Here is a 21,416-nt window from a genome sequence, read left to right on the forward strand (position 1 = left end):
CACCTCTCAGTTATTGTCTACCAAGATACAATAGAATTCAGTTCTGTTTCCCAATTTCCTGGGATCCTTTTCTTCTCGCTGCTAATGAAACGGGTCATATATGTAGATTTCAGCATATTTCTCCGGTAAGCACATTTCAATTGCTATAAGGAGGTAGCAGAATGTAACAAACCTATCCCCAGGATCAAGCATTGCCTGGTTGAAACACTTTGTTAGACTCCCTGTTGGAGCTGTGATAAGAAAATGTTGCTTTAAAAAGTTGGCAAAGCGCAAGTAATAGTTTTAAACAGATTGATAATCAACCTTACAACTAAATCTTAACCAGATTCGTACATTTTAGTAAATAAGGAAGATACTATGAGAAAGCATATGAGCCTTGCAGGATTGGTTTTACTATTAAAGAAGTGGCTATCTTAAATTAGCTGATACTCATGCCATGAGTCTAGTTTATGGCTGGGAAGGGGTGCTTGTAGAATTCTATATCAGAAGTGTCAAAATAACTTGCATCTTGATTAAACAGAGCATGCCGTGCCATTTGCCGCTCTGTCTCAGGAAGCAAATTATTTTGGGCCAGCCCCGAGTGCAGAAGTTCAATCCTAGTTCCAGTTGTATTGTTCTTGAACTAGACATGCACCACCTGAAGCTGATGGCAGTATTTGTATCCTGACATGCATTTCAATTGTCACTCACCTTTCCCTGTGTGTATTTTGCAACCTAAAGAAAGTTGCAAAAATAGAAAACATATTGGGCCCTGGTAAGTTACCTTAGATAATTGGTTGCTGGGTGGCTTTGAGACCTTCCTTCCTTCCATTCTAAAGATGATCTTTTGGGCATCATTGTCTAGGTTAGCTTGCATCATCTCAGTGAATCTGATCTTCACATGCTTTTAGTTAAGGAGACTTGAGTAGAAGATTATAGAGGGAGACAGTCAGTTCTTTTGGGAATGCTTAAAAGATCACTTGAACCTAAATTTATTTTCCCACTTGTTCCGCAGAAGAGACATACCAACAACTAGCCAGAGAGACCTTAGAGGAGCTAGACTGGTGTCTTGACCAATTAGAGACCATTCAGACCTATCGCTCTGTCAGCGAGATGGCATCTAACAAGGTAAGGAAGAATGTTCAGCAATTGCAGCAGATGCACCGTGGTATCCAGGACGATGTCAATATTTTGTCTGTTATTAGTTCCACCGAAACATCTGTCAACTTTGAAATGTATACAGCCCATATTTGTATTTTCTATGATAGTTTTATTCTTCCCACCTGTATTACAGCATATATTATATAGCATGCATTGTATCTGTGTTACAAAGCCAAAATATTGCAACATGGAATGCCTGCTGACCATATTGACCTCTGAAATATTTCAGCCCCTTTGACTTTTTATTATGCTCTGTTCTCCGGTAATCAGTCAGCATCCATGGCAGCTAAGTTTATGTAGTCACAACACGGAGGGTCCTTTTTTTCAGGTTTCCATTCCAAACATTTGCTTACACACTCAAATTTCCTTAAACTTGTTGACGTTGTGTTTGGATGATTTATTTTAGCTATGTAAGCTGTGACATGCTCACAGACTGAACCTCAGGAAGGCAGGGAAATACAAAAGATATTTGTCTGAAAGTAAGTGCTTTTGACCCTTCCCTGTTGTTTCCAAAAGCATTTATAGGATCTGATTGTCTTGACATCAGGAGTTACAGAAGTATAGTGATTTGTTCTTTATCAACTGAAAATGGAATTTAGGTGGCGGTGGTATTCAAAAATTTTTACTACTGGTTCTGTGAGCATGGCTTGGTGGATGTGGCATGTCTTGGTGGGCATGGCAGGGGAAGGATACTGCAAAATCTCAATTTCCACCCCACTCCAGAAGAAGGATACTGTAAAATCCCCATTCCATCCCCACTCCATTAACCTGTTTTCCAGCTCTGTTCTCCTGTGCAGGGCAACAAAAGAAGACCCATCCAATCAGCAGGGACTCGGGAGGCAGAGAATAGATGGGGGCGGGACCAGTCAGAGGTGGTATTTGCCAGTTCTCTGAACTACTCAAAATTTCCGCTATCGGTTCTCCAGAACCCGTCAGAACTGACTGAATACCACCTCTGAATTTAGGGATAAAAAAATCATACTCTTAAGTGAAATTAATGGTTATTGTTGGTTCATCTGCTAGAAATTACCACTATTTTTCAAGAAAATTGCTTGATATGTCTCTCTGAGGACATGTAAGATGGTTTAAAGTGGATGAACAGTGGCCACAGAACTGTAAATTTTTAATGATATTGCACACTAATTCATTTTTATTTTAATGAAAATGAATTAAACAAAGTTATCTTTTGTCCTATCAGCATTCTCTTTTTGGTCATTTGTAAACTGTTCAAGTCCAAGAATGGCACACTTTACCTGGAGAAGATTCATAGTCCTAATGTACAAACCTGATGTGGAGTATGATGTCACTTACCCTGAAGCAAGTTGTATTTCTTCTAGGGGGAAAAAAGAACTAGAAGGCCATGTTTATTTTGGATTTAGTTTAATCTTGAAGTTAAATAAGTTTCTCCAGAATGTGTTTTCTGCCTTCAAGGCTTTAAACTTGTTACTAGCCTAAGTTAAACAGATCTGCATGAACTCTTACTATATTGGCACTTCATCCAGGCAACAAGAATGCCTGCCAGCAAGTCTCAGACAAACCAAACTAATGTGGTATGATATTAGCTTTTCTTTACAAATGATAAATTAATATAACTTGGCACTCAATATCCGACTCTGCTGCCAGCCCTTCAGTGTAGAATAGGTCAGGAAACAGACACCACAAGAAATAGTAGAACACTTTTATATGAAGCTATAATAATATACTCTTAAAAATCGGACAAAGTTTGTCTTTTCCTTCCTCTTATACTAAACAGAATCAAGACAGGCCATTTTTGTACTTCTTCCTCATCTGGTCCTGTCTTTCCAAGCTAAGCTGATATTTTTGTAATGATTGCCATAGAGTTTCTTTGAGATTGTATCCTCTACATCTGCCATTAAATGTTTTCTTTGCTGGGGCATTAATTTTTAAAAATATCGACTTCTTCCTTTTTCATCTGGGATCTTTCCCAGTATATTGAGATTGAAACTCCAGAATTCCTATTCATGCTTTTTTTGGAATCCGGGGATTTGCAATTCCCAATACAACTGAGGGATCTCATGTTAGGAATATTTTCGAAATAACGCTCATGAATCTTTGGAAAATTTCTACGTAGCTTTCATGCAGTTGTTTAAAAAATCTTCCCAAAATGCTGTTCTTGTTTCCAACACTGCCTCTCTAATTGATGTCCAATATCCAATATCAAAAGATAATAAAAAGGTAGTGGAAAACAAAAGGTTTGCTTTTCAGTTATCACCCAGATTATTAATACATTATTTCTGGTATCTTTTTTGTAAATTTGCAGTGACTGTAAGTAAGGAGTTAGATAAAAATAGCAATATCAATAGTACTTAGACTTATATACCACTGCACAGTGCTTTACAGGATTCTCTGAGTGGTTTACAGGGTCAGCATATTGCCCCCAACAATCTGGACCCTCATTTTATCGACTTCAGAAGGATGGAAGACTAAGTCAACCTTGAGCTGGTCGGTATCAAACTCCAGGCAGTGGGCAAAGTTAGCCTGCAATACTGCATTTAACCACTGCAGCACATGACTCCTATAAAAACCTATAAGATATGTTTAATTTCCTGCCTCCCTACACAGATTCATGCTTGTGTTTGAGAGAACCAGCATTTTATTCCTCTTTGCATAGTTATGTTGAAATAAAATAAGCATGTTAAATAAGTAGAAATTGCTTCAAATTAAGCAAATGAGAAAGAGACAGGTGGCCTAGGCCAGCCAAAGCAATAGGGGAAGCAAGTTGGGATGCAAGAAGAATCTGAATAAAAATGTAAGGCAGGGTATCTGGATTTTGTTCTCTTGTGATGTTCCTGGTATAAGGAATGCCCTTTGCCTACTTTTGCTCAATGGGAGCACATGATCAAGTCACAGATTTGTTGTGCAAACTCCAAATAAGATCGGCATTGGGAAGACAGAAGGAGGTGCTCCGCAATTTGATTCTGCAGAATGAAAGATCAACATATCCTCTTGAAGGGTATCATGTCCTACCTTCATGGCCTCTGATGTTCAGGTTGTCATGTTGCAATCATTGAACTGATGTCAGGATGCAATAAGGCAGTTGATAGCAGGTGGTTCCTTTGCTGTCAGCATTTTTTAAACATAAAGGTTACTTCCTGCTAGCATTGCCATGTGGATGGACTACAGGGGTCATTGTGGTACAAGTGTGAATAGGCCAGTGAGTATTTATATGTAGAATATTGAAATGCATCTACTCCACCCCAGATGTAACCATCTAGAGCAGTCATTTGCCTCATTGGGTGCAAAATTCTTTAGACCCTTTCTTTTATTGAGTAACACCAGTTGTTTTCAAAGAAAGGGCAGTGTAGAATACTCCTTGCATGCTGCAGCAGTTTCTTCTTGATTAAAAAAAAGTTAGCATTGGATACTTCTGAGAAACAAATTCCAAATGGTCAGTTCAGCTGGTCAGATCAGCTGGTATTTACGGCATAGATATATAGGAAGAATATAGCTAAATGCTGACAGCACAGTGCTTAGGTAAATGTAATATGAGTGTATTTATTAGGTTACAACTCTCACTTCTGTGATTTCCTATTTTTAGTTTGGACAGATACTCTTAGCTTCTTCCTATGATCTTGTCTTCGTCTCACCAAGACATTGAGATCATTAGAGCCATGTTTTACTATGTCAGACTTGGAAATAATACCGCTAATGGTTTGTCTGGTGGTTGCTCAAAATCGGTAAGCAGAGGCATCTATGCCTGGCAATAAACCCTTGCCTTTTGCTCAGATCCATGCCATTCCCACTTTGGTTGTAGAATTGGGGAAGGAGAGACATGGACTCTTGTCTTCCGGTCTGTTCACCTTGCTTCCATTCCCAGTCCTGGCAATAAGGAATGCCTGGCTGAGAGGCAGCTACCCAGAACATTAAATCTGTCCCTGTATGTCTGGGGTCCATCCATTTCCTCCTTGGGAAAGGAAATATGGGGCCTTGGACACTGTCTGTGGGGTGTTGTAGGGAGGAGGCTAGAGTCCACAACGGTTCTGACCTCTGGAGGTCCTGAGTTTTAAAATCCACCTAATTTAGATCCTTGCAGAGTGACACCCCCCGCCTCTTCTTGCTTCCCCCTGCTGTGCCTTTCATTTGTTTGCCTCCTCCTCCTTGGCCAGCTCTTGCTTCTGTGTGCCTCTAACCACCTCCTCTCTCCTGCCCCTCCTCTTCCCTCCCTCATTTCCACTCCCTTTCTTCTCTTTCTATCCCTCTCTCCCTCATCGCCACCTGACATCATATCCCATCCACCCATTGCTGCAGTGAGAGAAGCGTGCATTCACACACACAGAGAGAGAGAGAGAGAGAGAGAGACAGGGGAGAGAGACAGGGGAAGAGAGGGGAGGAGAGAGAGAGACAGAGAGGCAGAGAGACAGAGGGAGAGAAGCACACATACATACACACATGCATGCCAAGCCGGGGAACAAAGCTGCAGCTGAGGCCATACTAGGAGTTACCGTCTCCGTGGTGACCGCTGCCCTCAAACGCACACCAAAGAGATGATGGGGACGTGCCTTTTAGCAATGCAGCGTCTGCCTTGCTAGCTGGATGCATGCCATGTGGTACCCAGAAATGGCTGGGAATCTCCCTCCTGCTCCACCTGGGTGAAAGTGTTCTTCCATGCGGTGACTGCCTGCTGCCGTCTTTGCTTCTTCCTTCTGTCTTTCTGAACCGCTGCTGGATTGTTTCTTCTGAAGATGTAACCAGAGGAGAAGGAGAGGGAGGCACCTTGTCCAGGCAGTTGAGGAGGATTGTGCTTGCTGATAGCCAGAGCAGCTTTGGACTGTGGATATTTGCCTCCTTATCAGCAACCTAGCCAGAGACGTGAGGCTTTCAGGTGTGGGCCTATCTGGCATATCTTCTTCAGCCACGGCCCCCTGGTGGGGAGGACCAGAGGAGGCGCAACAGAGATGTGAGAGTTCCCATGCAAGGCAGGTTGGCCGGCAAGAGCCATGCAAGGCCCAAACCTGTATGTGGAAAGAACAGATTTGAAGAATTAACCCCTGCCTTTCTTGCCAACCCCAAGGAAAGGGGACACCACTAATCAGCCACTCGTCTAAAGAAGAGGAACACCACCTTGGTGGGCAACCCAGAGAGCCCTTGCTGCTCACTGGCCAAGAACAGAAGATGCCCTTAGTGGATTTTTTCTGTGAGACCTGTGCAAAACCATGGCTGGTCGGCTGGTGGGACCAGGTAATCTGGATATATCTGGGTTTTGTCTGCTTGGTTGCTGTGGATAGATACAGTTGGCGGTGGGAGTGTGCATGAGCTCTTGGATAGCCAGCATCTGATCTGATTTCACTGGCTCCGGGGAGATAGATTAAGGGGAACCAAGAGGCAGCCTTACATCAACTGCATAGTTAATGTTACTGAGAGGACACGGGGCATGTGCTGCAAGCATCTCTCTCTCTCTCTCTCTAAGCATGCATGCTAACAAGATCAGACATGGGCACAATCAGCTCAGGGTCCTGCTTGCAACAGTGTGTGGAGTGCTGTGTCGGTCAGGGAGACGAGAGGAGACCTATGCCCTTCCTGGCAGCCTACAATGTCACACTGGAATTGCTGCCGTGTGCCCTGTCCTGTGGTTAAACAGACAGGCAGCCCTCTGTCTCCAATACTCCCTGATTTGCAAGCAATAGAGATGGACCCTCATAGAGAGTGTCAAATACGATTTGAGTGCTGCTTGGGCTAGCATAGGTTAGCTCTGAAACATGGGTTGTAGTGCTGTTTTCCCTGAGCTTGTGGGATCAGGCAAATAGTACACCTTTGCAATCTGTTGTTGTCTTTGTGGATGTACTTGGCTTGAGGCTGCCTATCAATAACTTTGGTGATAGTTTTACTTATTGTGATTGATGCAGACTTCACCTAGCCTGAAATAGTGAAGATTTTCGTGGTTGACTGTCATATGGGATTGCAAAGGTCAGCAAGAATGTAGGAGTTTGCCCTCTATTTCCTGGCTTGATTAATTTGCTCCATGTATGCATTTAAAAAAGAGAATGGGATCTGATACTTTAGTATGGATGCTACAGTTTCTATTGGTTTGGGGACCGTATGCTTACCTGAATAAGCTAGAGAGCTTTAGGAATGAAACGCTACTGTGATCTTGTAGAGGTCAGTCTCAGTGTGGTGTTTTTGCCTAGGATGATGGGTGCATGGCTGCCAGTGCCCACACATGTGTGTGCTTCAGCAGGGCTGTGTAATGTTAAGGGTTATCTGTGGAATTGTATATATTCATGTGCTATGTTGTCTGTGTAAAGAGCTCAGCTAGAACAGTGTGTCTGCAGGAGAAGGCAGTATGCCAGAAATTTGTGGGTGTGTAATATTGGGCGTGGTGGGGTGGAAATATTTATTGAGCTCCATTTCTTTATACTTTGGGTAGGTAGGGCATTGTTTTTCTATGTTAATAGCAGAAAAATACTCTTTAAATAAATCCCTGAACTGACCATTGGCTGACCGGAAGTTGAGGTTTGTCTAGTCCCTAGAATTGGATAAGCTGGGTTTTAAAGGCCGTCCTTTACTCTAGGCTTTGAGCTGGCCTTATATATTCCTGTTCCCTATTTTTCCTATTTTCCTCTATTCTGTCACCCTGTCTCAACATGGAAGAAGTTGAAGAAGACACAGCATAGGAAAGCTTTGGTGAAAATGTTGCTCATGTTACCAGTGCTGAGCAACTGGGCATCAAACATTTTATTCCTTAGGCACCTTGTCAATAAATGCCTCTCCCACGGTTCCAATCCCTAGGGATTCAAGGCCTCCCTTTGCCCCAAAACATCCCATAAGAACCCTAATTTTCTCAGATTGAGCACCAGATCAGATATCAAAATACTGTGAATAAATATATTGTCTTTTCATTCTATGACTTGTACACATGTGGGCACTGGCAGCCATGCACCCATCATTCTGAAGGGCTTCATTTTCCCTTAATTTCTTAGGGTTTAAAAAATATTTTAAAGTACCATATATTATAGAGTAGACCTTGAACAAATGTCACTATGGTGGTATTTTCCCAGGCTATCAAGCAGACCTGTTTTGTAGGTGGTAGCGGCTGTAGTAGAGCTCAAAATCTTAGAAGTTTTCTGGTGTTCTGGTATTTCTGCTTTCCCCATTCAAATTCCAGTGCAGAGATAAAAGGGTTCAAAAGGGCTTTCCTTTTAACTGCAAAACATTAATGAAAAAGACACATGCATGATTCAGAGCAGGATTTGTGCATTCAGTGACTCATGGGTAGGTGCAGCCTGTGATAGCAACATACACTTTAGTCATTAGCCCATTTCCTTCCTCTTTACCCAGCATCACTCAGTATCTCTGCAAGGCTTTGTCCCTTTGCTGTTGAATTTACAGTTGGCTTTTGCCTTCTGAGGTCCTTCACATGTGCTGGAATTGCAACATACATAACTGTCAGCCAGCAATTATTATTAAAATTATTAATCTTTGCAGGGCATTATTCCTCTGAATAGCTATCAAGATATTGGTCATTACAGATCATTGGGAAGTTCCTATATTTTATTTTTTGCCAGTCTAGCATTCTTGCGTTCAAGCTGCAGATAATTTTCAGTAGGACTTGACAGAAAAATCTTCCCTTGGATTCTGCCTGCAAGCCCATTTGTGACACCTCCTACTAGTTACAAATTGTGAAGTCCAAACACCTGAAACAAGTCTCTTTCTTGCCATATGGAAGGGTCGTAGTTGCTGTGTTCAGCTAAATTAAAATTGCTACTCAAGTTGTTTTAAATTTAGAGTTTAAAAGATATATCTTTATAAATTTTCTAACAGCTGGGAGAGTAGGGCCAAATGCAACTTCTGAGAGAATGTGTTGAAGAACCTGGGAACAGTACAGGAGAAAGCCTGTGTATCAGAGAGAGATGGTATACCTTTGGCAACAGGCATACCTACAAAAGACTCTCCTTCAGATATTAAGAATTGTGGATTATAATGAGAAGGTGATGTTTGTACTTTAAAGATCAATTCCAACATCTTAAATTGCATCCAGTAAGCAATTGACAACAGTGTAGATCTATCAGCATATGATCCCTGTCCTCTATTCCAATGGGTAGTTTAATTGCCATAGTTTGTACTAGCTTCAGTTTCTGGACATTATATTAGTCAAGAGTTGAGGTTGTAACTGAGGTACAAATACGTATTGCTAATTGGACCAGACTTAAATTCAGAGGGCCACTATCACTACCACTTCCCGTGAATCCAATGAGAAATGAGGATCTACTGTTTTAGAGAAAATTCAAGCTTAGTCCCCAAGGTTAGTTTTTAGTTCGCTAACTGCACCTTGACTGAATTTCAGCATGTTCTCCCTTAGCCAGTCTTCAATTTTTGAATTGAGAGTTGTGACATAATGGAGAATTTAGCCAGTGGAATATTTTTTGCCACTATATAAACATCTCATTGTATAAAATATGATAGGCGATATTGTTAGGTTTCTTTTTCAGTATCATATTTATATAGTTTTTTCAAGTGGCTCAAGACAACATGCACAACGGTTACCTTCCTAAAATTAGGAAGGTTAGTACGGTCCGTTTAGAATGGGAGAAATTGATTCTAATTCACTCTGTGTATTTCAAGACCGTTCAGGGATTCAACCTATTCCTTCTCAGCTAAAATACAACATCTCAGTAATAAGGGCTTCAATAATCCATACAGTTAAATAATAATTCAGGCTCAACAGTAATTTGAAACTCATATTTTGTTTCTTGTAATTCAGTTTTTTCTTATCTACTAAATCTTTTCTTTTTCTTTGTTTTCTTATTTTTTGGTAATGAAATGAAATCCCTTGACAACAATTGATACCATTTGAGTGACTTCTCTGAAGGAGGAGGCTAGCACACTATCCCATGCTATTATTTACAGTAAAAGTTTCTCACTTCCTTTTGTCTAGCCATATGGTGGATGAACATTTGGAAAAATATATTCAGATGCCATGAGATGTTCATACCTATGAAAACCAAAATCATGCAGGCAGGAAGTAGTTTTTCCTATTACACTCAATGGAAGTTAAAGTTGGACTTTGAAAAAGCAGGATAAAGTGAGTATTGGTGCTTTCTGAGGATACTACAGATAGCCAAGAAATTAAAAATTGGATTATAGAACAATCAATCAATCCATTCTCCCTTGAGGACTTGGTTCAAATTATCACATTTAGGATATAGTATACGCCGGATATAGCTTATGCACCAGAGACAAATTCCTTGTGTGTCCGATCACACTTAGCCAATAAAGAATAGAGTATTGTATTATAGTATGCCAAGCCTAGCTCCTTGAGAAGTCCATAATATTGGGAACAAGGGAAAAAGAAGATGTCCAGCAGCATAGTTATTAGATTTGATTATAGCAGTGGCTGCTAAGAGTTGACACTGAATTGATGACACGTTGTCAGTCCTTTAAAGTAGGCTAGGTCAAGAAACATGCTGTAAAAATTCCAGAAATGCTACTTTATTACAATAAGATACAGTAACAGAATCTTGAAACTGGCCCATCCATGCCAAGCAAAACCATGGCAGATTTTTAAGTGTCCTTTTCATGCTTCTTTTTATCTCTGGACTGTATAATTTCTTGCCTACGGCCTTCCTTGATGGCTTCCTCATGCCTTCCCCAAAGTGAGCACCAAGTTTCTTTATTCACTTAATCCATCAAATCTCCTCCTGTCCCCAAAGGTTTTGGGTTGGGAAAAGATATAGACCAAGCTGCTTTTATTATCTAGCTTGCCCATAGTTTCCTGGGACCATTTGACTTTAACCCTCCAAATTCTTTGCACAGGGTTCAAAGAGAATACTCCGTGACGAATAACTTCTGTATTCAAATTCCTTTTTATAGGCCTGCTTTCCAGGTCCCATTCCTCTATAATATCTCGAGGTCATGATTTAGGTGATAGTTCTTAGAATCTCCCTTTTCCCTGAGTGGACTCAGTGCAATGAGCTTTTCTCCTAAATTGGGTATTCCAGGGAAAATGTTGGCACAATTTGGTTGTGTAGCATTCAGCAAAGCTTTGTGTCTCAGCTTGCACTGCCCTCCACTTTCCACTTAGCCGTATGTCCGGATCCACAAGTCAGGAGGTCTGCGTGTGTTTCAGTTACTAAACTCATATTTTGGAGGGAGGTAAAGTATTATCTTTTCCAAAATTAAACAGGCAATTTTTGAACAGAAGTTATCCCTGATGAATTTTGGCCCTTCATAATTAGGCTACTCCTGATTCTAGATCCTTGACTTTGGCAATTATTCTAGTAAAGGAGATGTATCTCCGTGCGCCCGCATACACATAATGGCTGTCTCTTATACCATTCTCTTTTTGGCTCTGCTGATACTGGCTTGCTTCTTTAGGTTGTAATAAATCAGCTTTTCAAACTAGCAACCCTCTAGTTTAGTGGACTGCAGTTAACACAATCCCAACCAACATAAATATTTCATTTGCCTGGAGTTAGAGCCCAGGCCGCCTGAAGGGCATAAATTGGGGACAGCTGTGATAGAGGTTTGCAGGTGTGAGCCTTGGTTTTCACAGATGCACGGAGGCTGGTATGTCTTTGTCTTGTATTCACATCATTGCCTCTGTGGGAATCGGAACTCGTTAAAAAGAACTCTTCTGCAACACATACTGTGTTAAGCATTTGTGGGAACTAAAAGAACTTCCATCTCCTAAAATAGGATGCTGAACGCTGAGGAAAGATAACACTTGAAAATCACATCCTTAGCATAGCTGGCTAGGGGTGTGTGTCAAATAATACCTGGGCATATAAGGATAGATACAATTCATTTAGTGACCATTTGAAATCACAACGGCCCTGAAAAAAGTGACTTGATCGTTTTTCACACAACCATTGCAGCATCATGTGATCATGTGATCAAAATTTTAGATGCTTGTCAGCTGACTCATATTTATGATGGTTGCAGTTTCCCAGGGTCATGTGGTCACCTTTTGTGACCTTCTGATGAGCAAAGTCAATGGGGAAGCCGGATCCGCTTAACAACCATGTTAACAACTTAACAACTGCAGTGATTTACTTAACAACTGTGGCAAGAAAGGTCATAAAATGGAGCAAAATTCACTTAACAACTTACATCGCTTGGCAATATAAGTTTTGGGCTCAATTGTGGTTGTAAGTCAAGGATGACCTGTATGTCGTTTTAGCATTTCTGTTCCTGAAAATATTCAGATTGCCCTGTTTCATGCTGGTCTCTATTCTTTGGGGACTGGTCTTGAATTAACAGAGCAGATGCATTTCTCTCTAGAAGGCTTTCTGCAATGATGTGGTAATGCCCATGAGAACAATACCCTTTTGGTTATCCTTGCCTGCTGGTTGGGACTAGAAGCATATTTGCAGAAGCTGACTAGACACAACAGCATTTGGGGAGCAGGCTGGAGAGTCACAAGCTACTTAGGGTGTTTTTAAACTTACGCAGGTTGGTGTAGACTAAGTAGAAATGGCAGTTCCACAAAATGTGAGAATTCCTCTGATATACATTGAAGTGTGATTATTAAAACTAAATGGTATATTTCTTTCTTTTCAAGCCTTCACCCCAGTAGAATCATTAGTCACAAATTTCATTTACCTTATAGAGTGTTAATACTGCAACGAACCCACAAAAGTCACAAGATATGGTTATGTATCCATTAAAAAAATAGTATTTCTATCTAAAGAGATTACAATATAAACAGTCATCCACTGTACTTGCTGGAAGGCAGCCCTTCCTTCCTTCCTTCCTTCCTTCCTTCCATCCATCCATCCATCCATCCATCCATCCATCCGTGTTGACTCTTATGGCTGCCAGGAGTAATCCCTATGGGTTGTTGTTTTGTTTTGTTTTTTTGCAAGATTTCAGAAGGGGCTTATTATTGTCTCCTTCCTGGGACGAAGAGAAAGGGACTGACCCAAAGTCACCCAGCTAGCCTTGTGTCTAAGACTGGACTAGAACTCACAGTCTTCTGGGTTCTAGTTTAGTGCCTTAAGCACAACACAAAATAGTTCTCTTTCTATATAGTCATTTTATAAAGCAGTAAAGATATATATTTTTATTGATCACATATTATTTCAAGGAAGCATTTCTGTTTCAGGGTTCTTTCATTTTCCATACCTCCTATTACAGTAATGTATTGATGAATTCTCATTCATTCTCTAGTGTCATAATATTTTGTCCAATATGTGCTCTATGAAGGTCAGAGGCACTTGTTGCATTATTGCTAATAAGAAAACTGCCCCATTGAAAATACTGGGCATTTTATACAGTTTCTCACATGCAATAAAGAATCTAAACAAACAAACAAACAAACAAATAAAGAATTTACTAAAAAGTAAAGCTATTTTTAAAAGTGTTTATTTTTCATAGACAGTCATCATTTTAAATGGAACTTCCATAAAGTGAATAGAAAAGGGATTTCTTGCAGATTTATTAACTTATTAACTGCCCATGTATCTCATTGTTGAAATCTGCTTGTTTAGGTATTCTTTTATCCTAGTCCTGTGTGAGTGGAGTCCCTAAAAAGACAGCAAAATGTTTATAATATTAGCAGTAAAACATCAAATTGAAAATATGCATCAGTTGAAGATTCATTTCTCTAATAAAGCTTTTCCCAGTTTATTTTTGGCTGTGCCCAATTATAAGCCTCATAATTCACAAGCAATATTGCTTTTTTTTTTTACTGACATTGAGAAACAATTACCTGTAGTTTTGCAATTCCCTTTTTCATCTTTCCTAAATGTTTCTAGCTTCTTTGTTCCTATAGCCCTTTATTTTCGTTTTTTTCCGTGGTGATAGTGGGGAAGTGGGATATGGGGGTAGAGTAGGATTTGCCTTTGAATCCTTTCCAGCTTGTTAATAGCTGTAGTTTGTTGAGCTATGTACATTGGACTTCAGATAAAACCTATCCATTTTGAAAATAGCAGTTTTAATGCAACCCAAATCCTTAAAATAATGTTTTTATTAATGGGATTTAAAATGGCATTGACAATCTCTCTTTTGGCTCAGTTCATTCTTTTAGCAGAGATAGATCATAACACTTATCCCAGGCTATATCACTTCAGGCTAAAGTTGCAGGAATATTCAGTTCTCAAATAAAAGAAACATTCTTCCTGTGTGGGAGAAAATGTGGATGATTCTTATAGCAATCCACTATTTTACCACTTGTTCTGATTAATAAATAATTTTGCCCTCACTACTTCACATTCCATTTCTTAACTATTTTGCTGTTAAAATGTTATCAGAAGTATTGCCCTGTAACCAGACAGATCCCCTTTATCCTGCATGCAAACATCTGTGATCATCCTAAAATAATCTGATTTTGCTGCTTTGTGCCTAACTTTCTGGGTTCTGAGATCATCTTCAGTTGTTAACCTATTTCCAAGACTGTTAGATGGCATCCACAAAGTCAAAAAATATGTCCAGCAATCTTATGCTTCTTGCCTTAAAAAATCAGTTTTTCCAAAGAAGAAAGACGAGGTCAATTTGGGATTTGTTGCTTTAAAAATTCTAGCGACTGTTAAGACTGTTTTTTTCCTAAATGTTTCTGAACATACTGTTTTTCCATTCAGCATTGACGTTTACAGAGCTGTGATTCCATTTGTTGTCCTCTTTTCTTTAAAAAAAAAACACCCTGAATTTTACATTTGCTTTTCGTCCCAATTTGCCCACAAAGATTTCCATGGATTTTAAAATATGTGGCTTATTATTTGTAAGATTTCTCCATTAAATTCCAGGATTTGCGTAGTAACTCCTAACTCAGTGCAAGGGTTACTTTCTCAGACAATTATGGAGTAATGGTCCTTAATGGAGTAAATACTGCAACAATGTTTTATCTCTGCAAACTTCATTGACATAAAAAAGAAACTTTAAAAAACACTATTGTGTTTTTCCTACTCATTTTATTTATATTTATGCAGTAAAATATGTATTTTCTCTTGGTCCTTCTATCACAAACTTACTTCTAGAGATCTTTGGATCAAATGCTACATGGCTTTACTAATTTCAGTTGACTCTCCCAGTTATTTTGTGACCTTTTCCTCTCTCCTTTTCTTCTCTCTTCTTTTCTTTTGTGAATGCTTCTCACACACATTTCACTTTCTCTCTCTCTCTCTCTCTCTCTCTCCCTCTCTCCCTCTCTCTCCCTCCCTCCCTCCCTCCCTCTCTCTCTCTCTCTCTCTCTCTCTCTATCTATATATGTTTTCGTAGATTTTCACATGTATAGGTATGTAGGTCTAGGTGTGTTCGGGTCTTTTCCTGTGTAAGATTAAGAGTATCTTGGCGACGTTTCAGCAAGGTCCCACTCGCCATCCTCAGGCTGGTGCTTTCAGCTTCGGCTTGCACTGGCACGAAAGCCGAAAGCACCAGCCTGAGGATGGCGAGTGGGACCTCGCCAAAATGTCACCAAGATACTCTTAATCTTACATGGGAAAAGACCCTTCTTTTTCTGCCGAGATTGAAGCCAGGTTGGCATTGGTTGCTTCAGGTTTTTTTCCCGTAGTTCTGTGAGTTTAAATGGTTTGCATAAGCCAAGTTGTTATTTATGAATGGACCATTCAGAACACTATATTCTGTTATGTATACCTAGATAGCTCCATTCTCAAGAGCAGAAGTTTCTCTGTTATCTTGAAACTACAAGTCTCAGAATTCCCAGCCAGGGTAGCCATTGACAGCAACTTGGAAATGTACTATTCTTGATCAATTATTTGGTCAAAATATTCAAAGGAGACTAATCTGGACAACTTGGAACAACTATCTGACCAGTTAGCTAGAAATATTTGCTTCTGTTGAGTGGGAAGTTTTAAACCATAATCTTTAGCTTCCTTAGGAAACCGAAGAAAAAGCTTATACAGTGTCTGTGTTTGTGTGTGTGTGTGTGTGTGTGTGTGTGTGTGTGTGCGTGCATACCAGCTCCATCTGCCTGCTTTAGACTGAGCTGTACCAAGGTGCTTTGTGCTTAGAAAGGGGGATGATAAAAATGAGGAGGAGGAAGGAAAAAGTGAGGTCATTCAGTCTTCTTGCCTTATAATGCTCTGCACTGAAAAATATGAAACAGGCAGGTGATGGACATAGGAGAGCACCTGAGTTGATCCAGCCTAATAGAAATAGCTAATTATAGTGAAGGCAAAAGAAGAACATGCACACTTATCTTAGGTCCAGATTGTGACTACATTTGGCATTGTCAGTCTCTAGATGCAATGTGTTATATTCAAGAGACATGGTCCTCTCGTGGAGGGTTTCCCAGACCCTATCCTTTGCTTTGAAGATTGAGACAGTTGCTAAGGAGATTCTTGTTGCTATGGAGATAGCTATGAGGCACAGCTGATTGGCTGCCGGAGGTGATGAGGTTGCCACTTCGATTATATTCCCTCTTTCCTGGCTGCTGTCTCCCCCCATTACAGTTTCACTTCATTCATCTTTTGAGGAAGCGGACTATGGAAAGCAAACATGGGAGAAGAGGTAGCTAACTTGTGGGGTGGTGGTGGTGGTAGCTGAAATTTAAAAAATCAAGGATGAAAAGAGATTGAACTTGTAGGCACAGTGTGGAATTGGACCCCAGCTGAGATGATATAAGTCATGAACTAGTCACTGGTGGTAGTAACAAGTCTCAAGCAGGTGCTGACTCCAGGAAAATAGAAATTGGAGCAAGAGAACTTAATGTGACCCTAGAATAAGTTTTCCTATTGCCCAATGTTAATTCCAACTTGAGCACAAAAAGATACGTTGTAATGGAAATCCACTCACACAATTCCCATGATATCTGTTGCAGTCACTCTTTCCTGAACACAAACCTGATAATAGGCTAAAGGTATTTAATGGGGTATATATAATGGAATGGACCGTACAAAACCATTTCTACACATTGAAAAATAGCATATCATGGAAAAGGCTTAATAGGAATTCTGATAGCATTCGCATTTTCTTTGTACATGCAATTCTGTTTATTTGCTAGAAGAAAGAATTCCAACAGCTTTGTTTCATATTTGAAAGCATTAGGAAATACTAGAATTTATTTACTTTGTAATCAGTCAAACTATGCATTCAATAAAACAGTAAACGCTTCCTGTAATGTCCTCCCATTACCCTTTCATAAAAACAGAGAACCACTACAACTCTTCTCTTTTCCTGCAATTTTCTGAGTAGGTGTTACTTTATTTTTTTTCTCTTGGGGATTACACAATACTTAAAATCGTGCCATTTAAATAAATGTACAACACAGGCATCTGTGGTAATTGCTTCAGAAGATCAGGAAACCAGAACTCTTATTTTGGAGTGCTTTTTGAAATCACCAAAGACTGGTAGTCAGGGTATGTGCCCGGTTTTAACACAAATCAGCGACAGATATTATCAATTTTATCCTCTGACTGCCTAGCCCACAGAGTGAATGGCTGAGACTTCTCTGTGACTGCACACCACCACCAGGCCAAGATTTCAGAAGGCCTTGAGCCACTTGCTGAGCAGTAGGGAAAAGCCACAACCAGGAAGAAGAAACTTTGCTGCTTCTTACAGTCATAAGTCTTCTTGATAATAGTTTTTAGTCATATTCGGTTAGGAACAATTATATCGCCTGCCCAGATTCCACAAGGTGACTGAACTTCAACAAGAGCACCCACCATCAAGAAAGCATCCGTGTGGAATATGTTTTGGAATTCTGGGGGCAGACCATGCTAACAGTTCCCACACTCCTCAGAGGATAATAGTTGTTATAAGTCTAAACCACAACAGGAAATGGTCTGACCATGACAAGGGAATATATTTAAAACTTCTCAGCTTCAGATCATCCTTCCCCTTCCCAGTAGAAAAAAATGTAGATCAATGGTGTAACCTGCCACATGTCATGGCTGCCATGGAATGGGGTAGCCCCACAGCAATATTGAAATTCCTTGGGACCCTCTTTCTGGGAATTCTTAACCCCACATCAGATGCCTTCTTAGCTGGATGGTTACACTAGCAGAATCTTGGTCTGTCTTGAGTGCCCAACAGAGATCTAAATCTTTGAGATTGGCACTAGAATGGACAGGGAGCCTAGCCCGGAAAAATTCATCACACTTCTCCTTTTTTGGGAGACTCTCTGATACTACAACAAATGGGAGGGGTGGCATTTAAAAGCCATTTTTGTATTAATTTTAAATATACATGCTGCTTCTTTTGTATGTTGCATAATTTAATTGTTGCATTTTGTGTATAATTTAATAGTTCGTATTTATTTGCTAATTTTCACACAAAAACCAACAAATAAATATAAACAATGAAATTGTAAGCCACCTCGACCTGGGAAACTTGGTTTTGAAAGGTGTTCTACATATCCCACAAAAAAAGTGGCAATTTGTGTCAGAATTAGACAATCTTGTTCTGATTTTGCATAAATCGAGCTCTCACCCTGGCGAATCAAAATCATCTGAGATTGGGTATGGTCCTTGCTGCACTGAATTCTCCTTTGCCCCCTCATCAAATGACAGTTGAGTCACGAGAGAGCAATATGTGGTAAATATGTGACAGTCTAATTTCAAAAGCTATCTGGAATCCAATGGAACCTTGGGCATCCTGCTGAGTTGATTAGGTGGCTCAGTCCTCCTTTGGGTGAGCTCACTGCGACATATTGTTCCTGAGGAAATCTGACCCGTGAACTGAACATTTCCCACCACCTCCAAGATAGTATCGTAGCATTGGAATATTATTTATTTATTGAATTTATTTGCTTCCCATCTTGTAGCAAACAATTTTGGGCAGCTTCCAGTAGTAAAAGATTAAAAACCGAACAAATCAATGTCTTTAATAGAGTAAAAATAGAAAGCCCAATCAAGTTATTGTTAAACATGTGGAGAGAGGGAACAGGGACAGGAGGTGGAGGTGGGATTGCCTGACACCCACTTCCAATGTTAGTTAATGGTGATGTAAAGTTTAATTTCAATATACCGAACAATTATATGTTACAAGAAGAATGTGAAGAAAGCCAGAATCACACAATTATTTTAAACTGCATTGATTATCACTTGGAAATCTTTTCTCACTTTAATTATTACACATTTGCCATTATTCACAGTTTATACTTTTCCTGGATTTAATAACAATACATAAAACACTTCTTGACATAGAGATGGCAGAGGCTGAAATGTAACCTTGGTATTATACTTTTGCATACTGGCAGTAGATTAAAAAAAGACTAATACAATTAAAAAATGCTGTCTTTAACATTGACACTTCAACAAAAAAGGATGTCCATAAGAACTTGAAGCATAATCAGCTTAATTGTATTAACTGTGTTTGATATGGGAAGAGTAAGAAAGCTGTACAGATGTTTTATAATTCAATTCCTAATGTAGCCTTTGATCTGCCTGAATGGTTAGATCAAGTCCCTTTCTCATAGCTTCTCTTCCTGATCTAAAGCATGGAATTGTATTAAATTGCAGAACAATTAGAAGAGATAAATGTCATAAATAATGTTTCCCATGTGTGCCTGCTCATCCTTGCTCCCTAGCATATTTTTGGCTTTAGATTTGAAGCCCTCCACATTCCTATCACAGACGAGGAAAAATCTTTGCAATACAAAAGTCTTCTCTTTGCTTTCAGAGGAATGGATAGCAAATAATAGAAAGGAATTGGAAATGGCAAACCACAGATGGAGTAACTGTTGATGTAGCAATTTCTCTTATCTGAAAGACTTAAATATGTATGCATGAAGTCAAACGATTGGTTAAAAAAGGTCTCCTAAGTAAAGACTTCTTCATTGATGAATCTTTTGTTTGCCTGATGAAAAGCAAGATTTTTATGAAGTTATTTCCTCTAACTCTTTTCTAGGTTTCATGGATTGTTGTTAGCCAGATTCCCTTAATCTGAAAATACGTTCCTATATACTCTAGATCAGGGGTGTCAAACTCAATTTCATTGAGGGTAGCATCAGGATTGTGTTTGAACTCGGGGGGTGGGGGAAGGTCGCCAGCTTGACATCACTCATGTCGGAGGCACCTGTAGCCCGAGCACTCTGCCAGCGAAAATGAGCTCTCGAGCTCCATTTTCGGCTGTAATGGTTTCCTGCAACCCACTGCCAAGGAGAGACACCATGGAACTTTGGTGTTTCCAGGGGGACCCCTGTGGGCCAGATCTAAGCACACCATGGGTTGGACTCCTCTGCTCTAGATATATGACATTTCATTATTCTAGTTCTGTTTTACCAAACCTGGGGCACTCTGTTTCTGTTATAATTCCTGTCATCCGCAGACAATGGGCTTGTTGTTTCAGGATGATGGTTAGAGTAGCCCAGCACATCCAAAGTGTATAAGGTCAGAGAGGGCTAGATTCTGATCAGGGAATGGTACATTAAAGACAGAGGCCTTTCTCCCTCGTTCTTTCTTCTGTGGTCTCCAGAAAGCTAGCCAGGCAAACTGCATCATCATACTAATAATGTTCAAAAGACCAGTCTGTCTCAACGCCCCCGTAGAATCAGATTCATTCAAACAGTATGTCTGTTCTTTAAGACCCGGGTAGACCTGTTTCAAGTGCAGTTTTGTTTTGTTTTTCTGTGCCAGTTTATTTTCTTTATAAAAATATTTTCTTATCCCACAAATAAGTAAAAGTGTTCATCATTCATGTGTCAGTTCATCTTTGTGGAATGCCATTATGTTTTTCCTGGTGAAGCTCAGGGTAACATTTTGATCCCCCAAATGCTGTTTAAGGACAGACAGAACAAATTTAAATTGGAAAACTGAGCAGAATTGTTCCATGGAGAGTCCTGGCAGGGGAAGAAATTGGTTGCCCTGGAATGAAAAGCACCTGGATTTTGAATTAGGATTCTCCATCAAGCCATCTTGCCCTTAATCAAGGGCAATTGGAATGTTACTGAAAGCCTCCCCATGTCTTAGAAGGTAACTTTTCCTTTTCATTCTTCCTGAGGTTGACTGCTGTGATGGAGAGAGGCATGTTTCAGTTAACAAGCCTAGTTGATGACTCACCTCAGCTCTTCTGCCAGGGAACAGCATCTGGAAGTTTTCTCAAGGGCAAAAGGGTTTTTAAAAAGAAAATAATATCAAGCACCAAATTGTAAAAGCAAATTTGATCATTTATCCCATATACTTTATCTTTTGATACAACTTTGGAAAGCAGAATTTGTTTTGCTTAGAGCCAAATAATGCCAAACTCCTGAATAACATTGGGTAAAAAATTGTTCTGATGCAGAGTTACTAGATATTGTTTCCCAAAAACAAATATACACACAAATCTTTGGATATTTCACACTTAGAACTCACATTGGTGAGGGTGAAGATCTGTCACTGTACTCAACTCCAAAACTGCTCAGTGTTGATTATTATTATTTC

At 39.8% G+C, this 21,416-nt stretch overlaps 1 protein-coding gene across 4 annotated transcripts in view; it reads left to right on the forward strand.

Annotated features, from left to right (window-relative positions):
- Nucleotides 1-21,416, forward strand: part of PDE4A (phosphodiesterase 4A) — a 511,809-nt gene that overhangs the window by 459,150 nt on the left and 31,243 nt on the right. For all 4 annotated transcript variants that reach the window (XM_087925849.1, XM_026711304.2, XM_026711305.2 and 1 more), the window contains one exon: nucleotides 995-1,107. In XM_087925849.1, coding sequence (XP_087781975.1) covers nucleotides 995-1,107 — 113 coding nt within the window. The remainder of the gene's footprint in view (nucleotides 1-994; nucleotides 1,108-21,416) is intronic.

The sequence above is a fragment of the Pseudonaja textilis genome, chromosome 2, assembly GCF_049901715.1.
Source record: "Pseudonaja textilis isolate UNSWEBS1 chromosome 2, rPseTex1.2, whole genome shotgun sequence".
Lineage (NCBI taxonomy): Eukaryota > Metazoa > Chordata > Lepidosauria > Squamata > Elapidae > Pseudonaja > Pseudonaja textilis.